Here is a 21,989-nt window from a genome sequence, read left to right on the forward strand (position 1 = left end):
CCTCAAAACTTAGGCTTTTACTTTGCTTGCATTATTTTGTATTAGGAACTAACTGCATGCACATCCCTATGGAACATAAAATAAGGAAGTTGTATCCAAACTCAAAAGAAATATTGAGTTCAATTCTAAAATTAATTGAGTTAACCTTCAATGCTCAGGAAATGAAGTTCACATACTACTGCGTGAATAATTCTGCCCCATTGCCACTGTGCCACTATGCTGTGCTAAATCAGGACAAAAATACTTTAAATAACTTTCAATCCAAACCACAAGTTTTAATTAAGAATAGGAACTTCATTTGTATGCCTCTAGCTTAACTTTGAAAGACTTCTTAAAAAGCACACGAAAGCAATCCTACTAGTACTCAAAAAACAGCCAAAAAACCACCCCATGCTGTTTTCAATGATGATTTCAATGATCTACAGTATTCCTAAAAATCAGCCTACCTAAAAAAATTAGAAGCTGCAACTAAAGCTTATAATATTCACTTCTCACACTGAACAAACTGTATTCACAGACTCGTGGCCCAACTGTAAAATGACCAATTTCTAGTTTACATTTCCAAACTTTAAATTGTTCTTTACTCAAGAAATATTAGAATTTCTGCTAGATAACCATAATAATTGCCAGCAACTCAGTAGGTGGCGCTCAATGCAAAGGCAGAATCAAAACATCCTGATTTTTGCTCAGTAAGATGACAAGTCTTAAAAAGTATGGATTCCCCGGTGCTCTTTAAAACTGACCACCAGGGCTCTAAGCATATGACTTCAAATGCCTAGTAAAATTCTAAGTTTAATTATATGACCTCGCTTTGACAAAAAAAAAGTATCTGCGATGACTTAATTGCATGCTTTCTTAAAACTTTCAGTCCTGAACACTTACGCAGTTTGCTGTGTGCTTTTCGACATACAGTGATTCATATCAGATACAGTTCAATTTCAGAGTTCTATTTCCTAATTTGATACAAAAATTCAATCTATACACCAAAGCTGAAATGTTTTTTTCAGAAATACATTTAGGATTTCTTCAAGAAAGACAAGGACAAAAGTTAATTTACCATTATCTAGTTCACTAACACAAAAAAAATATTTAAGTTCTTCAGTTCTTCATTCAACCAGTTTTGCTTTTTTTTTTCTTTAAGCTGTCACTCCAGAATATGTTTATTGAAAACAGTTGGTAAATACATTATTCTAGACTCCTTTAACTACAAGTCTTTAAAATAAATTACTCACATCATCTGTCATAAGTGTTGCTATTGATCTTCCAATTTCATGGTACTGTGGAGCTTTTCCTGCTGGTCCCAGCAACAAAAACAAAAACCTGTGGAGAAAGCAATGGAGGTGAATACAGCTGACTCATTTGAGTATACTCAGAGGGTTCTTTCAAACTAATGTTTAAAGAAAATTTGGTGGTGAAGTAGAAGTATCTTCTTCACCATTTCACATCCTAAAGACCGCTGCAAGACTAAGAAAAGACTCGCCTCAAAGTCATTACTTGGAAAGAACTTGAATCCTGACCCAAAATTGCTTCAAAATCATCTTAATTGAGCCAAATTTTTCAACCTCTTAGAATGCCATAAATGTAGTAGAAATCCACAGGCTTGAGCTCAGTGAGTATTTCCTCCAGATTATGAGCCTTTCTGACATTGTCACTGATAAAGACCCCTTAGTGAGGGCCTAGGAGCTTTATGACCTGTTCTAGCCTCCTGGACAACCACCTCTTCACAGGAGTTAAACCCCTCTCACTTGCAGTAACTGAGTACATCACACAGCTGATGCACAGATATACTTAAAGCAACACACTGGACATACTCATATAGGCATATCCTCGTCCTGTGTGAGTGGAAAGGAAGGGAACCTGCATTTTGAACAACCAAGAAGGTAAAACTGACGTTTTTGTCAGTTTGGGAAGGGAAGGGAATCCAATCTGGGGGTAGGTCGCAGCATACATTAACAGCCAGTCTCCATTTCCAATCACACTCATTTAAAAAAACACAAACAAACAAAAAAAAAAAAAAACACAAGCAAAAAAAACCCCTTCAACAGGACTAGTATCTGATCAATTCAAAAGGATACGAACCAAGAGTGAACCTCAGTAATTCTTTTCACAACCTTCTTCTTATACTCCATGAAAATGAAGTTCTAAGAACAACACATTTGAAAAAAGTTGTGTCTGTTTTCACCTCACAGTACAAAAAGCTCAATCTCATTTTTGCTTTGCAAGCTGACTACCCTAACTGAAACTGAGATTGCATCTTCAGAATCAAGTATGCTATTACAAATCTGCAAGTCTACACCATTCTGAAAAATTCAGGATAGATAGGATAATTTTAGCTGCATTAATACAATAATCTGTATGCAGACATTTTGGAATTTCCCAAGAAACATTATGAGCACTAATGCCAACTACCCTCTGAAAATTCTCACATCTATTTATAAGAACACTGCCAAGATTATTTTTGCCTTTCATTAGACTATATGAGCTGAAAATTACAAAGATAAACAGGCACTTTGATCACTTTTAAAACATTAAACAAAAAAACCACCAAAAAACATAAATGTACAAATTCATGCCAAACACCACAGAACAGCCCAATACATCAATGTGCACAGAAAATGAAGTGTCCTCTATGACGACTAATGAAATTACCTGCTATCTGCATCACGGGACCTGCAGTTTGACATTTTGATCGTCTGTGGTAAATACACCCACAGTATACTGGCGAGACCCATGATTTGGGTGTGGGGGGTGCACCAGGCTGGATGGCATATTGAAGACTGAAAGCCAATTCAATGTATTAGCTACAGATTGGTTACCCCAGTGTCAATCATGTAGATTTGGGCATATAATAAAAAAAGCTAAGTTTTTCCACTGCCTAGGTTATTCATATACAAAGCATTTGTATGCCTTCTTTAAAATGGCAACACAAGCTTGGAAGTCTCACTCCTTTTACTCCAGGTCAGCTATCCATTCCAACTTCTGCACTTACTTAAGACAGCATCATTACGTATATTGAAAGCATTCAGAGACTTTTATGGTGAATCTCATTCCTTCAAATTTTGCAGCAAATGACTGGCATGACTTTAAACAAAAGTCTACATTTCTTGAGCTTAATAGAGTACGTATAAAAATGTACAACTATTTGAGATCTTAAATATTATTATCTTGTTGTATAAGTAAAGCCAGACTTCCCAGGCATTTATTTACCGTGTAGGAACCGGAACCTCTGTGAGACCTGAGAGAAGCACAGCAGGGGAGAGCCTCACAAAAGCAATAATAGGTCTTTCTAAAAAATCTACTTCTCCCACTAACACATTTGATGCTTCTGCTCCCGAAGGAATTTTCCTCATGAAGTTCATATCAACCTATTCATACAAAGATGAAACAAGTGTTTATTCCCTTACATTTGTTAGCAGAAATTCTATAACATAATTATAAGTTTATCAGTATTTACTAGACATTTATGCTACAAAGAAAAATAAAAAGCAAATTAAATATCCCACAGTACAGAAAAGACAAACATATGTAGAAAATGTCAGCCAATTAGCCAACTAAAAGTTAGAATTACTACCACCTGCTATATTCTAGAAGACTCCAAACTGCATAACCACCCTTCTAATATTACTTATCATGACAAACATTCCATGATAGGACATAACTTAACAAAATCTATACACAATTAACTAAGGAGAGTTCATGTAATTACACATGGTTTCTAGAATGCAATTAGTTATTTCACAGCTGCATATTTCAATTATGTCATAATTTTGAAAAATAATTTGTATCTTTATGTTTTCATCCATAAAGAATATGATGGCTGAAAAAAATCTTAACTTTCATTTCTGTACATAATTACAGAAGAGTATTAGAAAATGGTACAGCACATGAACTCTATGTTCACATACATACACACACACAAGCACCAGTTACATTGCTATCTAGAGAACTTACAGATGGCCTCTTGAGTCCCACACCAAGTGTGCCACAACTACAGTGCCAGGAGGCTGACTCCTGCCCAACAGGAGACAAGGCAGGTGTACAGAAGGACAGGCCAAGCAAAAACATAAAAACTGTGACAGAGAGGCAGGAATAAATGGCACCTGCCGTGATTAGGTGAGAACTACAGTGAAAGTTAGCTTTCCTTAAACATAATCATTTAACTTGGCAAAGCAATTTTCTTCCAGTGTTTCACAGTACAGATGACACTACAGACTGAGTTTTATAGTAAAAGTCATAATGGAACTTGCCCAGCAAATTTAAGAAATACAAGGGATTTACAGTATTACACAAGATTTCCTTCACAAAGTGGTATTATATGCTCCTAATGATTAAGATGTACAATAACTTTTGTACAACAAACTGATAAAACATATAAAGCAAATCTCCTTAAAAAGCCCTCTTTACAACAAAACCCCAAAAAGTCAGTTCTAGAAAGAATTGTCACACCACCATCTACAAAGTTATTTTCATAAGAGTCTTTATAGCAGGTCTGAAAATATCTCCCCCTGTGCATGAGAAAGTACAGCAGCTGCACTCTTTAAATAAAATACTGAAAAGATCAAACAAAGTAGAAAGTTCAGTCCCACTGGGAAGTTTCAAAACATTTGACACATTTAGCCTATGCTGTATTTTGACACTTGTACATCTAAGTTATGCCTTAGTACATATGTCTTGTGTACACTCGTACACACGCATACGTATATGTGTCTTAGTTGTAACTATGAGGGCAGTTACAACCACCACAATTTTTATTACATAGTTATCTTGTACTAAACATTAAGGGATCTAATGTTATTTACCTTACTAAAATCAACCGTGCTGTTTTCTCTGCTTCCTCCTGTCCCAGTACCTTTAACGTCTCCACTTTTCCCAGTGTCTAAATTTCCAGGTGCTGACTGTGGAGATGCTAACAGCCCTAAATTAAAACAAAGGAGAAGTTCAAAATGGTGTATGAAGTGAACTGAGTATGTGACACTACCAAAACTCAATGTGGCAGCTTGCTTAAAGCAAATGTGCAAGTTATTCAGTAAGAGTGCCCTACATTAGTATTGTAAATGCAACATTAACAAGTCACTGTGTTGTCAAAATAATGACATAATTAAAAAAAATTAAAATTAAGTATTGCCCAAATGATGGCCATTTGCAGAACAGTCACCAGAAAAGAAAACAAGAACTACTTTAATTGTAGAAAATATAGTAAGTGTCGACATTTTAATCATTACCGCTCTAGTAGTTAGTAGATAGCATCTTCACTATATTTAGAAGTCCTCAAACACCAAAAGCAAACATCTCCGCTATCTAGAGTCTGCTGTGTAGCAGTTATTTCGATTGTAAAAAGCCTCAGCAAGCCTCAGGCTACAACAACTACAAGGAATGATACCTTGGTAGTTAACTAAGCCTGTACAAGTAAATAGTGTACTACGTGAAGGATAGACAGCTCGCAAACCATGATTTTGATCAACAGACCAAAGTTCCAACTATTGATCCAACCAGATGTTGCTATATGAAGCGGTCTCTCTAACACGTTAGCTAGAGGCACATTATACAAGTTAAATACACAGCTTCCCTCTAACATCTGCACTATGACATCATTTTATGTAGCTTGCCAGGCTACTAGCAGCACTGAATTGCAGGTTCACTGAAGGGTGCAAAAGTCAAGTAACCCAGGTGTTCATACACACTGAATTCCATGTTGCACCATGGTTATCTCTACCCAGCTATCATTCTATCATTTGAAAGCTGGTCTAGGCATGCACAACCAAGCACAAATCCCATCTTTTGGATTACAGAGCTTTTACTTGTTCAGTTTAACGTGCACTAGAAGTGAATTTGGCCTTGCTTGTCTACACTAAACCTTTCAGATGTGGTGATAAGCATGCTTTAACATGCTTTCAAAACCACATCGAGACAAAGACTAAAGTCTAAACATTGCATTACACGCAGAAAGTTTGTATTTAGGTCAAGCATCACTCTAGTCAAGATAAAACCGAAGTCCTTCACTGGCTACCTTTTGGCTATTGTTCTATCATTAACTACTGCTGCATAACTACTTGCATCCCCCCATGTTTACAATTTAGCAATTTGATATTTTTTAGCATTTCAAATGACAACTGAATTAGCTTTCTTTGATCCCCAAATTTATTTCCAAAAAACTCTTTCAAAGAGCCATCATATCAATGGAAAACATGCAGGTCCAAGCCTTTACCATTAATTTTCATTCTTACAGTTCATAGGGATATAAGTGGTGTGAGTAGCTTTTCCTGAAGCAAAAAGCAAATGAAGTTAATAACCTGCAATTACCTTTGTGAATCCTAACATGCACAGGTAATTAGCTAAGACTATAAATACTATATTCAGTTAGCTAGACCCAAAAAGAAAAAAAAAACAAAATCACATTCTACCCTTCTGCTCCAAGATCTATGCATTATTCACAAGAATAACTAACAGCAATCAACCACCTGTGAAATCAGCTGTTCAAAGTATTTAACTGCATAAGAGTTGATGTTAAGATGTGTTTGTACGACTAGAAAGAGAACAGAAATAGTAAACAGTTGTTGCAGAAGACAACCATAGTATAAAGTTTATATATATGATCTTTTTTCACTTCCCCCCCCACATAACAATAAAGGCAGCTAAAGACGTGTATGACTGATGCAAGATGAGCAATAATGCATCATTTTACTCTTTTCACCATGTGAGCAAGAGCAAGCAGAGACTAGAACAAAAAGTGGAGAGACAATCAAGGAGGAGGACAGAGAATAAGGATTCTACATATTACCATAAAATAGTTTATTATTTCAGTACTGAAGTGGTATTAATTCTTCGATAAGGTTTGCTTTCAAAATTTTCCAACCAGTCACAGTTAAGGTCCACAAGTTTTGGCACTGATACAGGAACATTTGTCTGATCCTAAACCATGTGTAAATAGTTTTCCTTTCTGTTGGTCTGGCAGTTGGACAGACTGCTGCGCTCACATGAGAATACTGCTTACAGGTTTTCAGACCTGAGCAAGCATTTCCATGCGATACTGCACTTCATTATGCACATCAATCAATCTGATACTTGCAGGGAAACTCAGAATAAAAAATAGCCATTGCTAACAATGGAACACTTTTACACCAATCTTACATTAATAGAAGAACTTATTTCCTTCTCTTCTCTGGATCAGTAGATAGAAACTCAAGAGGCTTCTGCTAAAAGGGAAGCTACCTAGTTTTTCCAGACTGTGACAGAAAAATTACTCTAGTCTTACCATGCTACGGAGGGAATCATTAAAAATATGCAGTTCTCTTCCTGATGTTGTTATATAGATATACTACCTGCCTCCTTTGAAAAACATCAGTGGATTGAGTCTTGAGTAAGTCTAGATTAAAACCTCATAATATCAAAGTACTACAAAGTAACTACACCTTTACTAAAGACCATGTGCATTTTCTACCCAACTACACTTAGTTTAATACTGTGCATCACAAAAATGTAATGGACATTATCTACTGGAAAAAGAAAGCAAGAAGAATACAGACATTTTCCTGGCATCTCCACTTCAGTTAGTAAAAAAAAAAAAAGTTGGGGGAATTTAGTTCAATACCTAAGCATGACTTTTCCAATATTATTATGTTTATACAGGCAAAAAATTATGACATACAAAACTTCTAAATAGAAAGTCACACCATATTTGTGTTTGAAAAAATAAAAATCTAATTTTCAAAAATAAATTCCAATGCAGCCTTAATGCAAAAAAAAATTAGAAGGCAAATATGTAAACCTTTCTGAATTACTATTTTTCAGTAAGTAATTACTGTAAGAGCAAAGCTGTTCTAAATAGTATTTTACTCAGTTTTAAAGTACATTTATCAGTGCACTAAGAGACCCCCTGAAACAAGCTGCCTTGCTGTTGTTCACAGACATTAACAAAGCTTAATGATGCTGGTGAACAGCGTTCACCTTTAGCTGTGACAGATCTCTTCCTAGCTCTACCTACAGAATACATTATTCAACAGTTTCAAAGATCGGAAAACAAAAGCTGTCCTTGAACTGATGACAAATGAAAAAAAAAATTTTAAAGAGAAACCTTTGCCTGGCTGACTCACTATGAACTGATGCCTGGCTGATTAAAAAAAAAAAAAAAAAAAAAAATCAAGTGGTAGACTGAAAGTGTGCCCCTCTTTCCTCCTTTTACAGTAATTCCCATTAAGATCAGTAACCTTCCAGCTATTTATAAAGACTAAAAAAATAAAATCTGGATAGCAGAAGGACAAGGATAGATGAACGCTAAACAGAAGAAAGCTATCTATTAGAAAATTAAAACAGTTCCTAATTCTTCCAGGAGGCAAACCCAACTCAATCACACAAACATGGAAAAAGCATTCAGGCTTTAGTACAGACCATAACCTGTAGTGGAATGGACCAAGAAGATTTTTTTTTTTTTTTTTTTTTTTTTTTTAATTAACACAAGGAAGATGACTTAATCTTCAGGGTTCCCTTCTGAGTCTGTCTCCCAAGACAGAGATTAGTCCAGTTGCAGCCCTGAAGTCATAGTCTGAGAATGTCTTCAAAGGCATTTCTAAGGAAAATGCGTCTTTCTGAGGTCAGATGATTTTTTGAATTAAAAAGGGGGGGAAACCCAGAAAAGAAAAGCTTCTTCTGTCATTATTGGTGTTCATCTTTCTAGAGAAAATACTTTTCTTTCTGGATTAAATGAGAAATCATCCATTCAGATTTTTCCTTTATGAGAAACATCCCCTTGAGGCACAACAGCAATCTGAACATGATGATTCTGGTGGAAAGCTTTATTAGTGATAATAATAGCATCAAGTACTTGATCTTCATTCGTTTACCTTCTCCTGGGTTCTAAAGACCTTGGGTCTGGCATGCTGTCATTCCTGTCAGATGAGTAGAAAAATGAGAACTGGAAAACCAATTACAGCTGTTATTTTACTTCTGTTTTTTAATTACATTTGAAAGATTATCCATGAGACAGAACGATCTTCATGTGAATTCTCTTAAATTCCCATAAGGAAGTCAGAGAAAGAGTTTTTTGTTTGTTTTTCTGAATTTAAGTAAGGATGGGGCTCCTACTCCAACTCAAGATGACAGCCTACAACATAGTTTGCTCTTTCCTTTTCAGTGACTTGGCTGCAAAATGTGAAAGACAGATAACCACAGCCTTTTCTCTGTCAGCGTATTTTCACTGCTGTATGTAACAATGTGCTCTTACTTATTAAACAAGTGAGGAAGGAAACCAAGAAAAGCCTCACTGATGAAAAAATTGAGTGAAATCAGCTCCTCACCAATACCCATAAAGCCGACAAACCTGCAAGCTAGATTTTGGCAAGGTAAGTTTCTGAAACGGGGAGGGGAGGCAGGAAATGCAGGAGGAGCCTAAAGGCTAAAAAGAAAGGTGATCCCCTTAAAACATGATTTATCTAAGAGAATCCCAAAGTCTCTAAATAGATGATAATTTTGCAAAAGTAAGGCAAGTGTAAATGGTATGTATGGAGAATGCAGGAGTTATGAAAAATGTACTAAAAATTATTAAAGAAACTCAGAAATTTCCATCCTTTCTTTCAATTTATGTCTACATCTACATACACTTTTACATATAAAGAACAATAGCTTTGCAAGACAACAAATTAGTAAGTTCCTGAGCTCTGACCTACAATTATAAACTCTTAACTACCTTATCCTATTTTGCATATCAAACACAACCAAACAGTAATCAAGTGCCCAATGCTGAAGCAGTGCACTAACGGATAGCTACCTGGAAACAGTTGTAGGTGAACTGAACTTGCCCCTTCCTACTACTGGTTTTAATGGCCCTGATTTTTAAAAGCACAAAAGCAAAAATAAAACTGCTTAAAGACTTCATGATACAACTAAACTATGACCACCACTAATTATTGCATCCTTCCTAATTCTTTTCATACTCATCTCTAATACTTCACTACGTCTTCTGATGTAGCTATCCCAGGATATCAAACACTTGTTTAAAATATTACTTGAACCACTGACAAAAACAAAGCAAAACCTGACATGGACTGTAGGTGAGTGAAAGGAAAAGGCCACCATTTTTGACATTTTATATTTTAAAACCATATTCCCTTTTCATTACACAAATGAAGGTTAATTAAAGAGGTTTTTTGCTGGCTTTAGTTAAAAGCTAAAAAGTTAAAAATGCCGAATAAGAAAACAGTCACAACTGAGAAGAAATAAAACATGCAGGCAGAGCTAACAGTTATCATATTCCTTTGTGCCCAAGTTACGTGCCAAAAACATCGCAATGCAAGTGATCCAGATGCAGAGAGCATCACACATGGACAGCTTAAATTTTGATAGTTGCCTGGTATTTTGTCAATATTTTCCTGTGTCTTCTTTTCCTGGCTTTCCTGCACTTCTATGTCCTCCTCAGGTGGGTGGATTATTACTGAAGGAATATCATCACTGGCAGGTGACACCAGCAATTCCTTGCCCTGAAGTGGATTTGGCTGGGCACTTGTGGTTGGCGGGTGGCTGCAGGTGGGGCTGGAGGGTGGTGTGTTTTGAGGGGTAGTTACAGGGGTTGTACACCTTGAGGTTGCCGGGGTTCCAGCTCTTGAAGAAGGAAGAAGGTAATTGAGAAGAACTGACAAACGGTTTTCTCCTCTCAGGGAAATATTTGAGGCAGAGAGACCTGTTCGCAAAGAGTGGCGGGAGGCTGAAAGGCCTTCCCCTGAGATAAAACAAATGAAACACCATGAGGCTTACAACAGGGATATACTAAAAAAAACCACAGACACAAATATGCATCAACAATTTACATAGTAAATTGCAAGCTTTACGGGCCAAAAAGTGTCATACTCATGCAAGTAAGACAAGAGATAAGAGCAAATCTGATTTCAGACATTAGAAAAGTCAGAAATTACTCATGAGTACTAATTAGAATGCCAAAGATACGTGGGAGAAGATATTATCTTAAAGTCAGTAAGATTTGTTAATGTAAGAAAAAAAAAAAGTATCGCTTGAAACCAACTCTTAAATTTTCCTAGAATTTCTTATTTCAAATTGCACAGCAACTACCTTTAATGCCATCCAAAAAGACATTAATCATTAGCAGCCAAAACATTACAAGACTTCACAGTTAACTGCATCCATTATACACAAAGAATTGTTAATATTTAAAATTAAAATATTTCAAAACAAACCCGATCAAACATCTAGTCATGTTAAATGCAACTGTCTTCCAATAAAAGTCTTGTTTTAATAACAAGTTTCCGAACCAGCTGTAGTCTCAATATATAGTTTTGAAGAAGACATGAGGATGAGATACCCTTGTCCATTTCTTCTTGCTGTGACTTACCAAATAACCTCATTTGCCTAAAACCAAACACATTTATTCAAAATCCATTGTTACTTTTCTTGCCCTATCCAGTGTCAATGTCCCACTAATTTCATATAAAGAGAACAGAGTCTGGTCATGGTGCTCTCGGATTTTACTTTGTAATGGATTTCAGTTCTTCTTTAAGCAGGAAGAGAGACTGTCTATCCTGATATCAGTACTGCCATTAAAAGGTAAAACCCCCCCCCCCCCCCCCCCCCGTTTTCCACAAACGCTTTTCCTGGGATGGCAGTCTCCTTGAGAACAGTACTGCTTACTTCTCCTACAATACCTGAAATCAAAACCATGCCTTTTTCATGTGCCATGCCATCAAGCAAGGAAACAGCAAACTAGACACATTTAGTCCCACATTTATGCTAGGCACTATAGAGACCAGTACGTTGAACAACCCTAGAATAATTTACAAGAAGGAGGCGCAGAAAGTATGCCTAGGTAAAGGTCACATACATTCCTACTGCTACCCCCTCCATACAATGGAAGAGGGGATCCTACAGATACAAACTTGATTTTAATTAAGAATGAAAGCCTCAAAGATCCACTATTCAAGGTGCAGCACAGTGAAGACAAGAGGACCAACAAAGCAAACTGGTTGATTTTCTCTATATTAATCACTACGGCAATACCTAGACTTCCGTCAGTGGATCTGTGATGAATCCTGAACATGAGAAGTCCTAACACACACAGGTCTAAAAAGGAGCCTAAAAATTATTATGCATATATGCATGTTTGGTTTACCGGTCTATTAGAGGGTACCCATAGGACTATAAAGAAAAAGTAAGTCAGTACATGCTGGCAAAGAGTTCAATATGTAATATTAGTTTCTTATTTCAGCATATATCCCATATTCTGTTGTACGAATAGTATTAAGAGTAAATGCACTGGGAAGTGCAAGTGATGCATGAAAAGCAACTGACAAGCAAGAGACCTCAAATACAAAATTCTCAGGATTAAAACTGGAGATACAGGTGTTCAAAGATGGGCAAAAACAAGTTTATATGTGAAATTCTCTCGTTTGCTAAACAATATAAGAAAGCCAGAAGTTATAGAAGAAATTATGCTCTGATATATATTATTTGTATTTTCATTCTAGAAAAAAAAAAAATCCAAAAGAATATTTAAGTATGAATCATATGTTCACTAGCTAACAAAAAGTATCAGCAAGTTTGGGACATTTACTGGAGCGTACTCCAAGTATGCATCAAAATGAGAGCTCCCAACAAGCACTGAACTAAGTGGAATATGTTGTAAGCAATGAGGCACCTTTCAAGACAGTAAAGGAACTTCACTTCAAGGAATGACTCACTAAATGAATACTAAATTTTCAGTGAATTAGAAAATTCCAGTTGAAATTATATGTGTCTTAGTTAATGCAGGGCAAAAGAAAACATAAAGAACAGAGACTGAAATAGAGGCCATAATAAATACAAGAATGAAAATATGCTGCTCTGCAGTACTATTTGGATTTTGGAACCAGATGTCTACTTTAAATGTACTGATATTCAGGAATATTTTCAGGAATTGGTTCAAAAAAAGATGTAGTACAGCCTATGAAAATACTGCAAATACCTTTCTTGGTTTTGGGGTTAGATCATCTCCACAAAACAAGGTAAAAATAAACAGTGTCCTAGCTAAAACTAATTTCTTCATCATTAGCATAGTGAACTTTTTCTAGTCATATTCACATAACAACACTGGATTAAAACACAGTAATTGTCAGCATCGCTGAACTCATGACATGACTACAAAGTATATCTCTAGTATAAAGACTGAATAAGCAAGTAGGATCCATCTGACAAACATATAAAGCTATGCTACAACGCTGAAATTCCTCAAACATTACACATTTTATTCAAGCATATCCTAAAAAACATTAGGACCAATGTAGGTCTATTTCTATAGTTCAAAACAATAATGCATGCCATGTATACAGGCAGGAGTAGAATGAGTAAATTCAAAAATATACAGAAACATCATCCACAGCTACACATAGCACACACTGTTATCATTAGTTCTTTGCTTATCAAGAAGGAAACACTTATCTGCTATTATCAGCTGAGTTTTCCTTCATCTCCCAGTGAGAACATTATTTAACAGGTTAGAACAAACTGGATGCTACAACTTATCTCACCATTTCGTTCAAGCAAGTGAGGGTCAGAATGTTTCTTGCCTATATCTGCAAAAGACCGAACCAAGGGAATCCGATTGCTGAATTTTTTCTCATTCTGATGATGGTGCCTTTTTAGAAGGGCCTCTCTCACATTCTCTCTTATGGATTCATCAAGCTGGCCAGAGGCAATCATGTTGTCCAAAACCATATCTACAAAATAGCAGTAACAACAAAAAAGAAAATTATATATATATAGCTATCAAATCTCTCCTCCACCACACTCAAACACTGTAGTTGCACCAAATAATAATAATAAAAAATTAAATCTATTTAAAAAAAAAAAAAAAAGAGCACATTTTCTTTAGCAAAGTCATCTTCAAGAATCCACAGGAAATTTTCAAAGATGTCAATAAACAAGCAAATGTGAGAATATGGAAAGCACAACATGAGGATCCAAAAGACAATATTTATTAGTAGCATCATTTTAAGAAATAAGTTACTTAACATTTTATAATTTATCACAATTTACTTCAACTTTCAAAGGCTACTTTAAAAAAAAAAAAAAAAGCATCTATGTACTCAACAACTCTCCACTACAAGTGAACACACAAAGACAGAAACATAATGGAGAACAGACTTCTTAAGACAGTCTTAACCTGTTTTTCCTTATTTTGAAAGTATATAACTTTCACAAAAAAGAAAGTTTCTATAGAAAGAGATGAATTCCCTAACTCCTTTGTCACCTTCAGATGCCCTAAGTTCCTGAGGCTTTCTACCAAACGTCATGCGATTCACATGCATTAGAAGAGGAAGAGTAAAACAAAAGCTAGTTACATCATCTAAAACAAATTAATCAGCTGTCAAACAGCACCAAGTTTCAAAAGGGCATCTCATCAGTATGCTCGCATCAGGGAAGAAAGCCTGCACGTCTGGAAAAATACCTGTTGCAATTTCTTAACTGCTTTTTTTTAATTAATTAAAAAAAAAAGCCAACCCAACTCCCCACCCCAACCCCCAAAAAACCTGCACAAATCAACATGAACCTATGTGACAATTTTTCAAATATACTTTGCCAGTCTTAACTGGAGTACTGAGAACCTAATTGTATTGGTAAATTGCAATTACATACAACTTTTCACAATGAAAAAGGTTATGGCTCAGAATACCTTACAAACAAAATTATCTGCAGCAAAGTCTCTGTCAGTAAAGTGCAGCTTCCTTCTGGAATTACTGGCAACACACAACCTTTTGTTATAGCTTCTCAAAAGGAAACCAACCACCCTCTCCCTCCTGTTCTCAGTGAGAACCAAGAATACCTACTAGGTATTCCTGGCTCAGGGAAACAAGACAATCCATTTGTATGCCAAGGATTGTTATCCTACGTGCTTCGTAATGGCACCTAAAATTAACTTTAAACAAATTAAATCTCTTAAGACATCCTAGTTCCAACTCAAATACCTGCTATTAAAGAGTGCTGTTTAGACAGAATTAAACAATAACTATTTTTCTTATGTACTAGAATTATTGCTGAATTCAATTATTAAAAATAAATTAAATACCAAAACATTACTTTTACAAACCGTGTATTGAACACTCTTACTCAGTAAGTCAGGAAAATAGGAAGGGAATACCAATTTCCTGAGTGAATTTTGAAGATTTCAAACCAAAACAAGATAGTGTTTCAAGCACTGCCAAAATTTTTAATGCCAAAACACCTTGTCCTTCACATACGTGATGGCCAGCCCTAAGCCTAGCCTGATTCCTGAGAAGGCATTCCACTGTGTGGTACCTGTAGCAAGACATACCAGGAAAATTACATAAAACTAGTTCAAAGGCATTCAGGCTAAGCAGGTATATATATACACATCTATGAAAAAGTCTTCAAAGATGATTTTATAGTATCCAAAATGACCATGTGATTAGTGAGGACACTCAACAGAGTAGGTCAAACAACATGTACAAAATTTATTTCTGCTCACCTCTTATAAAGGTGAAAAAAATACCAGATGTGCAACAATCAACTGCACTAAAGGCATCAAGTTAACATCAGCCAAGTTATGATTAATAATTATGGTACTAAAGTACACAAATAAGTCCTAAAATGTTCTGGCAGATATTTACATTTCATCTGTAGAAACAAAGACAAAGAACACATTCAGGAATTAGAACATAAAAGCAAATTCTGGGCCTCGTCCTAAAACATGTAATAGAGGAGGTCCTACTCATCCAGTGTAGCTCCTTGTAAGCAAAGTTTGTAGGATCATCACTTTACAAATAGATGAAGAAAATTGCAGTAAGCATGCACATACCTATTTCTTCAATATAACACTTTCAAGAACATAAAAAGACACCATCAAAAAAGTCTCAAGTTATAGATTAAAATTTAGGAATAGAATATTTAAAAAAAAAGTTTTGCTGCAACCTGCTATCTCATCTAGTGTGTTTGCTCTCATGTCCAACATGACCGTCCCATTAAGAATACAGCTTCGCAGTTCAAAGAGACTGTGCAGAGACAGAGTTGCTACATAAGGCTTGCTCCATCGATCACCACCATCTTCAACATCCTCTTCAAATTTTAGCCACCTGAAATGCATACACATATTTTTATTTCTCCTGGAAGACAGATAATTTGGCAAGCAATCTCATTCTTCCATGTGGCTTCTGTATGACACAGAACAGGAAATCTCATCAGCTCTTAACAGCTTTCATTTTCTCAGACAACCCAACTGACTGATAGTCACCGTATTTTTACCAGACCATTTAAGCACACTCAGCTGTTTTAGTTTTCGCCCATTTTGTTTCTTTTGGTTTGAACAGTACCGGTCTATTCATGAGTTCTTGTGAACAGTGCAGGACTGTGCCTCAGTATTTGATTTGCATATCTCAGTTTCAGTTTCATTGGTATTTTAGGATTAGAGAGCTGGCTGAAACACACCATATTAGATGTTCAAGTCTTCTAGGGTGCTAAGTCACACATTTAAGAGCTAGGTAATACTAACATGTGTAACTAAATTGATCTTGATTCTAACTCACAGGCATTATGTAAATTGAACTTCTGCAAAAGCTGTCACGCAATAAGGTAATTAGACATACTGAATAAAGAAGAATTTATTACAACACATATGTAGAAGGAAGCAATTAAACCAGTATGGGCCAAAAATAATCATGGGATCCTATAATGTTCATGCATGCAATATGCAAAAGATTAATCAAATACTACTTAAGAAGAACATATGTAAATAGCCAATTTTATTTGCATTTGAGTGAAAAAAATTGACATTAATATATCAGCAATAATAGAGCAAAGAGACTTCTGAGACTGTAAATACTGTGCTCCATGGCTGAACACCTGTATATTTATAACTAAACACAGTTGTACCTTTCACAACACTTGGCACAATCAATTTTAGGGAAGTCACACAGCACCAGTGAGACTGAGGGTCTCTTGAGAAACCATATTGATCCTTCCAGAGTTGGACAAAAACAACAAAATTTTTAATTTGCTGAATGTGAACTGAGTGAACAACTCCTGTAGTTCATGAAAATTCTAACCTAGACCTGGTTTGCAGTTCTTTGAAATAAAATCACTGGAAGATATACCTTGAAACAATCTACTTTTAGCATACCTAGCCGTTTCTTTCCATTCATATTCTTCTCCATCCCTGAAGCAAAGTTCATCCATTTCAGTGAAGAGATCATGGGGAATGTGTTCATCATCATCTTCAGTACCCAAGATAAATTGCACTCGTTGGGATGGCGTGTCTTGGGAGAAAAGGAGAAACTGAACAATTTTAATTTTTCATAGCTCTATTATGCAAGAAACATCACATAACAGTTAAATCTCCAGCTCTCAGTTAGAAATAAGCAGCACAGCATCCTCTCCAAGAGGGAAGAGGAACAAAACAAACATGGACATTTCTTTAAAAGGAGGCCCTTAATTGTTCATTGTTTCTGAAAACGAAACATCTGGGAATTTATGTTCATATAAAGCAATTAAGTATTTTTTGCTTTTCAGTAGATTAACAATATGAAAGTAAACATAGCAAAATCAGTGAGAAATTAAAAATTAATATATAAAAGGGCTAGAAACCTTGTTTTCACTTTGAGAACAAAATAAGTAACATCATGACACAGACAGTAATTGGGGGGTGGGGGGGGAAGATGACGGAAACAAAAAAAAAAGTTGACAAAACAAATAGCCTGACTTACAGATTGGTTGCCCCAGTAATAGTTCAAGATCATAGAATCATTTGGTTGGAAAAGACCTTTAAGATCAAGTCCAGCCGTACCTGTCCACTACTAAACCAGGTCACTACCACCTCGTTTACCTCTCTTTTAAATACCTCCAGGGATGGGGACTCAACCATGTCCCTGGGCAGCCCGTTCCAGTGCCTGATAACTCTTTTGGTGAAAATTAACAAAAAAAAAAAAAAAAAAAAAAAAGAAAATATGCTAAATATCTGGCTTTTTTTTTTTGCTCTACATAGTGGGTACCCAGGCGCTCATACTGTTAGTGCCACTGATTTTTCAATGGTCTGTTGCTACTTATGTAAGATGGAAAAAATTATTACCTTTCTCATTGCATGGTTGGAGCACTGTACATAAATTAGGATAGGAAAGTAGAAACTACACAGCTAAAATGTTGAGGAAATATTTTAACTTCTCATAGCATAATGCCTAGTGGAACAGACTCTGTAATAACTCATAACAAAATTTAACTATCTTTATTGCTCAAATATAAGGGCTATGAGCAAAACCTTAAAAAAAACAATGATAAAAACACATGGTTTTGGTGATATTTTTAATACCTATACACAGGTCTTCTTTCAAGTCAAGGAAGGGCTTTCAAACTCCAAGGGTTCAACAATGTAGTAATCACAATGTTATCTCAAGAAAGGTCAGAGATAGAAAATCCAGGTAAATGTCAATTTTAAAATTTTACTTTTTTCACTGAAACATCACTCTCACATCTGCTAGATATCAACATATAACTGTATGCTTCCACTGCAGAAGGAAGATGGCCTTTTAGATTCAGACATAAGTTCTGAATTACTAATAAATTTCATTCAGAATTGAATTTTGCTTTTGCATTGTTGTTCTGGCATACATCATCATCCAAGAACATAATTCTGAAACAGGCTCTTGAATACAAACAGCATTCATTATCAATGAAGACCTACAGCAGATTGTTTCTGTCCCAAAACCAACACATCCGAAGAATCCTGGCATGTCCTGTGTGTTCAGGATAGAGAAGTGACCAGAAGAGAGAAGTTAGTTTCTACCTATTTAACATTACTTGCTGCTTCAGAATCTGTACAGCAAGACTCTACAAACATAGGATTAAATTACAATAATTTGTATTTGGCAGGGGAAGTTTTGAAGACAGATGAAAATAAGAACTGTGGGAGGATGTCAATGCATCCCCATTTGAAAACTTTTGTTTCAGGGATCTGGCCCCATGTAGAACATGATTCTAGTCACAGAAAGGTGACAGTGAACAGCACGGTGTGCATGCTTGAAGTGGAACATTGCACCATAACCTTCCCTTTCATTACAGTCTAGGAATAAAAGCGGGTTTGACATCTTGAAGAAAAACTGCTAAGAGTACTGCTAAATAATTTCATTTCAGAGAATGATGTGACAAAGTCTTCATCTCATGAGAATATGGGGTAGGCTGAGGGGGCGGGCCGAGGGGGCGGTGTCTGATCCCAAACTAAAACTTAGGAGGCAGTACAATTCCTTTACTAACAGACAGCAAGAAGGCTTAAGCAAGTAGTTTAATGGATTATTTATCAAATTACCATGGCAAATGCAGCTTCACAGCTATATTCACACTTCCAAAAATCTTGAGTGACAGAGGTAGAGTATTACAAGACTACACAATCTGAAAAAGGTGTCCAATTTAAATAATACAGATTTTTATGCTACAGGAGAGTATTATGAAGCTCTAGTCTAACCTATTCAGTACAGTCTTCTAAACATTCATGCAAACAGACGGATTAATTCCAACAGCTTATGATTTAGATAAAACACAACCACAAAATCCTTGCCTGATTGTACACAGAAAGACATACATTACAGTAAGAATAAAAGAAACAGCACAAAACAATGTTTAAGCACAGGGTAACCTACTACAAGTTTATTTTCAAGAGACTCAATGAACTCACACAACAGATTTCTTACCATATGACGGAGATTCTCGGCCATCCTCTCTGTCAGTCTCTTTTTCTTTTTTTCTTCTGTGATGCCTGTGCCCACGATGTCTATGCCGTCGACGGCCTTGCTTTCCAAATGGGACATGAACTCCAATATACACAGCTCTGTGGCCTTTTCAAGAAAGTTTAAAAGGAAACAATTAAACAAAAAAATAACCCCAAAATCACTTGGCAAAACTGCCTTTAGTGAACTAATATTACCATTTCATTTCTGTCCTTCCCCAGTGTCAAGGAACTGGTGCTATATTCATTTCCCTGATAAACTGAATATGGCCCAATCTAAAAAATCCGTTGTGAAACAAGTAATCTAGAAACACAAGCTTGACCTGTAACACTGAAAGAAGCTACTTGGTAAACACCAGGGCAAGGCAGAGAAATTACATGATACTCCTCTTATTTGCAAGGATTCATATCAGGACAGTCACTACAATGGCAAGATGTAATCTCCTAGTTCAGTTTATGAACTTAAGAAATTACCCATCTTTTACAGTCTGCAAGGAGTTTTCTCTGCTTGAATGAAGTGCCAATATTTCTTCAAGTAGCACGTGACACATCTAGGTGAACCTGATGTTCAACTATGCCATTAATTTAGTATCAGTTTAGGGGCATAAAAGGAACTTATATTTGGAAATGTATGCCAAAGCATAGCTTATGTTATGTAATGTATGTATGCCAACACAACTTACAGGGAAGGCTGGGGTGGTTGTTTTTTTTCTCCTATTCTAGAATTTTTTAATTAATTTAGGTAGTGCATCCTCAAATTAATACCTACTTCTCTCTAAAACATGCACTTTCAACATCTCGTTTGTCCTTTGACCTTTCACATTAAGGCAATACCAGCATCAACAACTTGGCAAAAGAAATCTATCAACAGACTGTTAGGAACACATTACTACCATGTCTCCTGTAATGGGGTTAGCATATACAATAACCTTTTCAATTCCTTTTTAAACAAACAATCTCAGGAAGAGACACATTAACTATGAGCCTGGAGGTTAACACTAAATATTTTGTTTCATACTGTAGAAGAGTTATTATAGAAGACTGACATTAACAAAAGGAAAAGGAAGTGGTTTTCCATCTCCTAGAGAGATGCAAATTCAGCAAATTTATAGAAGAGCAAGCCCTAGGAGTTGTGACTGTACACATAGATGCACGTACGTACAGCACACAAGCACACTAGATTAAGGGTACTGAAAAGTTCTGGTGATTACAGAACTAGAGAAATAAAAAGTAGTAGTACGTCAAACTTGTTTTCCAAGAAAAGCATCTCTAAGCCCAAAAAGATACACAAAACTTTTATAAAGCAGCACTTTTACAGTGCTACCTGATTAAAAAGATTAAGCAAAAATCAGTAATAATGCACGAGAAAGTTCAACATTTAATTAATTTGGTCAAGATTCCTTTTCAAATTACAAGACCTGATTCTTGACAGTCTTCCAACACTAGTTTTTAATTAGAGTCGGCTGATTGGCACTATGACCAAATCTGAAATTAAGCATCTCAAAAGCTATTTGTTTCCATGTAAGTGGAAAACAGATTAATTTGTTGAAGCATTCATCAGTCCTATTTATAGAGACAGACTTTTCTTTCGTGAGCTTCTTCCAAGAACACCACTCAGCCCCTGCCAGCCAGCCTGACCTCCACCCTCCACAACTACTATGCACAATTGCATTAATTTCTCTGGGAATTGCAATGTGACAGCTAAACATAAATCACTGCACTTGATGTATAATGTGACTAGGTGGCACCATTGCCAGTGGTCATGTTATTGATACCCATTGTGATACAACCATCTTATGTATAGGGAAGGCAAAAGTACTAGGTTCAAAACCAGCTGCATTACCCCATCCCACTCAAAACTGCCTGGTGCAACTGAATAACCCACCACTCACTGCAAATGCTCTTACCATCCCTGTTCAGATTTTTCTTTTATTTTGTATCTTCCATTAGCAAGTATTAAACTATAGTTATATATATAGTTAAACAATTTTATTTGTCGTCAAAGTGCTTGGGTTTTTGTGGCAACAATTTTTTCCTAAGAGAAACTCAAACATATTTCTAGTAATAGAGCATTTTGTATTATCAGCTTGTTTTAATATTCTTAGTAAGACTGTTTTAAGCATGCATTTTTATTATTGCACAAGAAAAAAAACCTTACAGGTGATTACTTTCTAGAAAATCTGGAAATTTGGGAATCTGAAATTGTTCAAGATCTTACTTCATGAAAAATTAGGACAACTTCCACATTTTGTTCTCTTGTCGTTCCCCTAAATTAAGACAAAAACCCCAC

General features: G+C 35.9%; 1 protein-coding gene across 1 annotated transcript in view; it reads right to left on the reverse strand.

Moving 5' to 3' along the window:
- SLC4A7 (solute carrier family 4 member 7) overlaps window positions 1-21,989 on the reverse strand; it is a 60,142-nt gene that overhangs the window by 27,346 nt on the left and 10,807 nt on the right. The window contains exons 2-8 of the mRNA XM_035890701.1: window positions 19,665-19,808; window positions 17,108-17,243; window positions 15,904-16,064; window positions 13,503-13,691; window positions 4,800-4,915; window positions 3,208-3,365; window positions 1,233-1,320 (exon numbers count right to left, since the gene is read on the reverse strand). Of these exons, the coding sequence (XP_035746594.1) occupies window positions 1,233-1,320; window positions 3,208-3,365; window positions 4,800-4,915; window positions 13,503-13,691; window positions 15,904-16,064; window positions 17,108-17,243; window positions 19,665-19,808 (992 nt within the window). The remainder of the gene's footprint in view (window positions 1-1,232; window positions 1,321-3,207; window positions 3,366-4,799; window positions 4,916-13,502; window positions 13,692-15,903; window positions 16,065-17,107; window positions 17,244-19,664; window positions 19,809-21,989) is intronic.

This window comes from Egretta garzetta, unplaced genomic scaffold (assembly GCF_000687185.1).
Source record: "Egretta garzetta isolate BGI_Z169 unplaced genomic scaffold, ASM68718v1 scaffold313, whole genome shotgun sequence".
Lineage (NCBI taxonomy): Eukaryota > Metazoa > Chordata > Aves > Pelecaniformes > Ardeidae > Egretta > Egretta garzetta.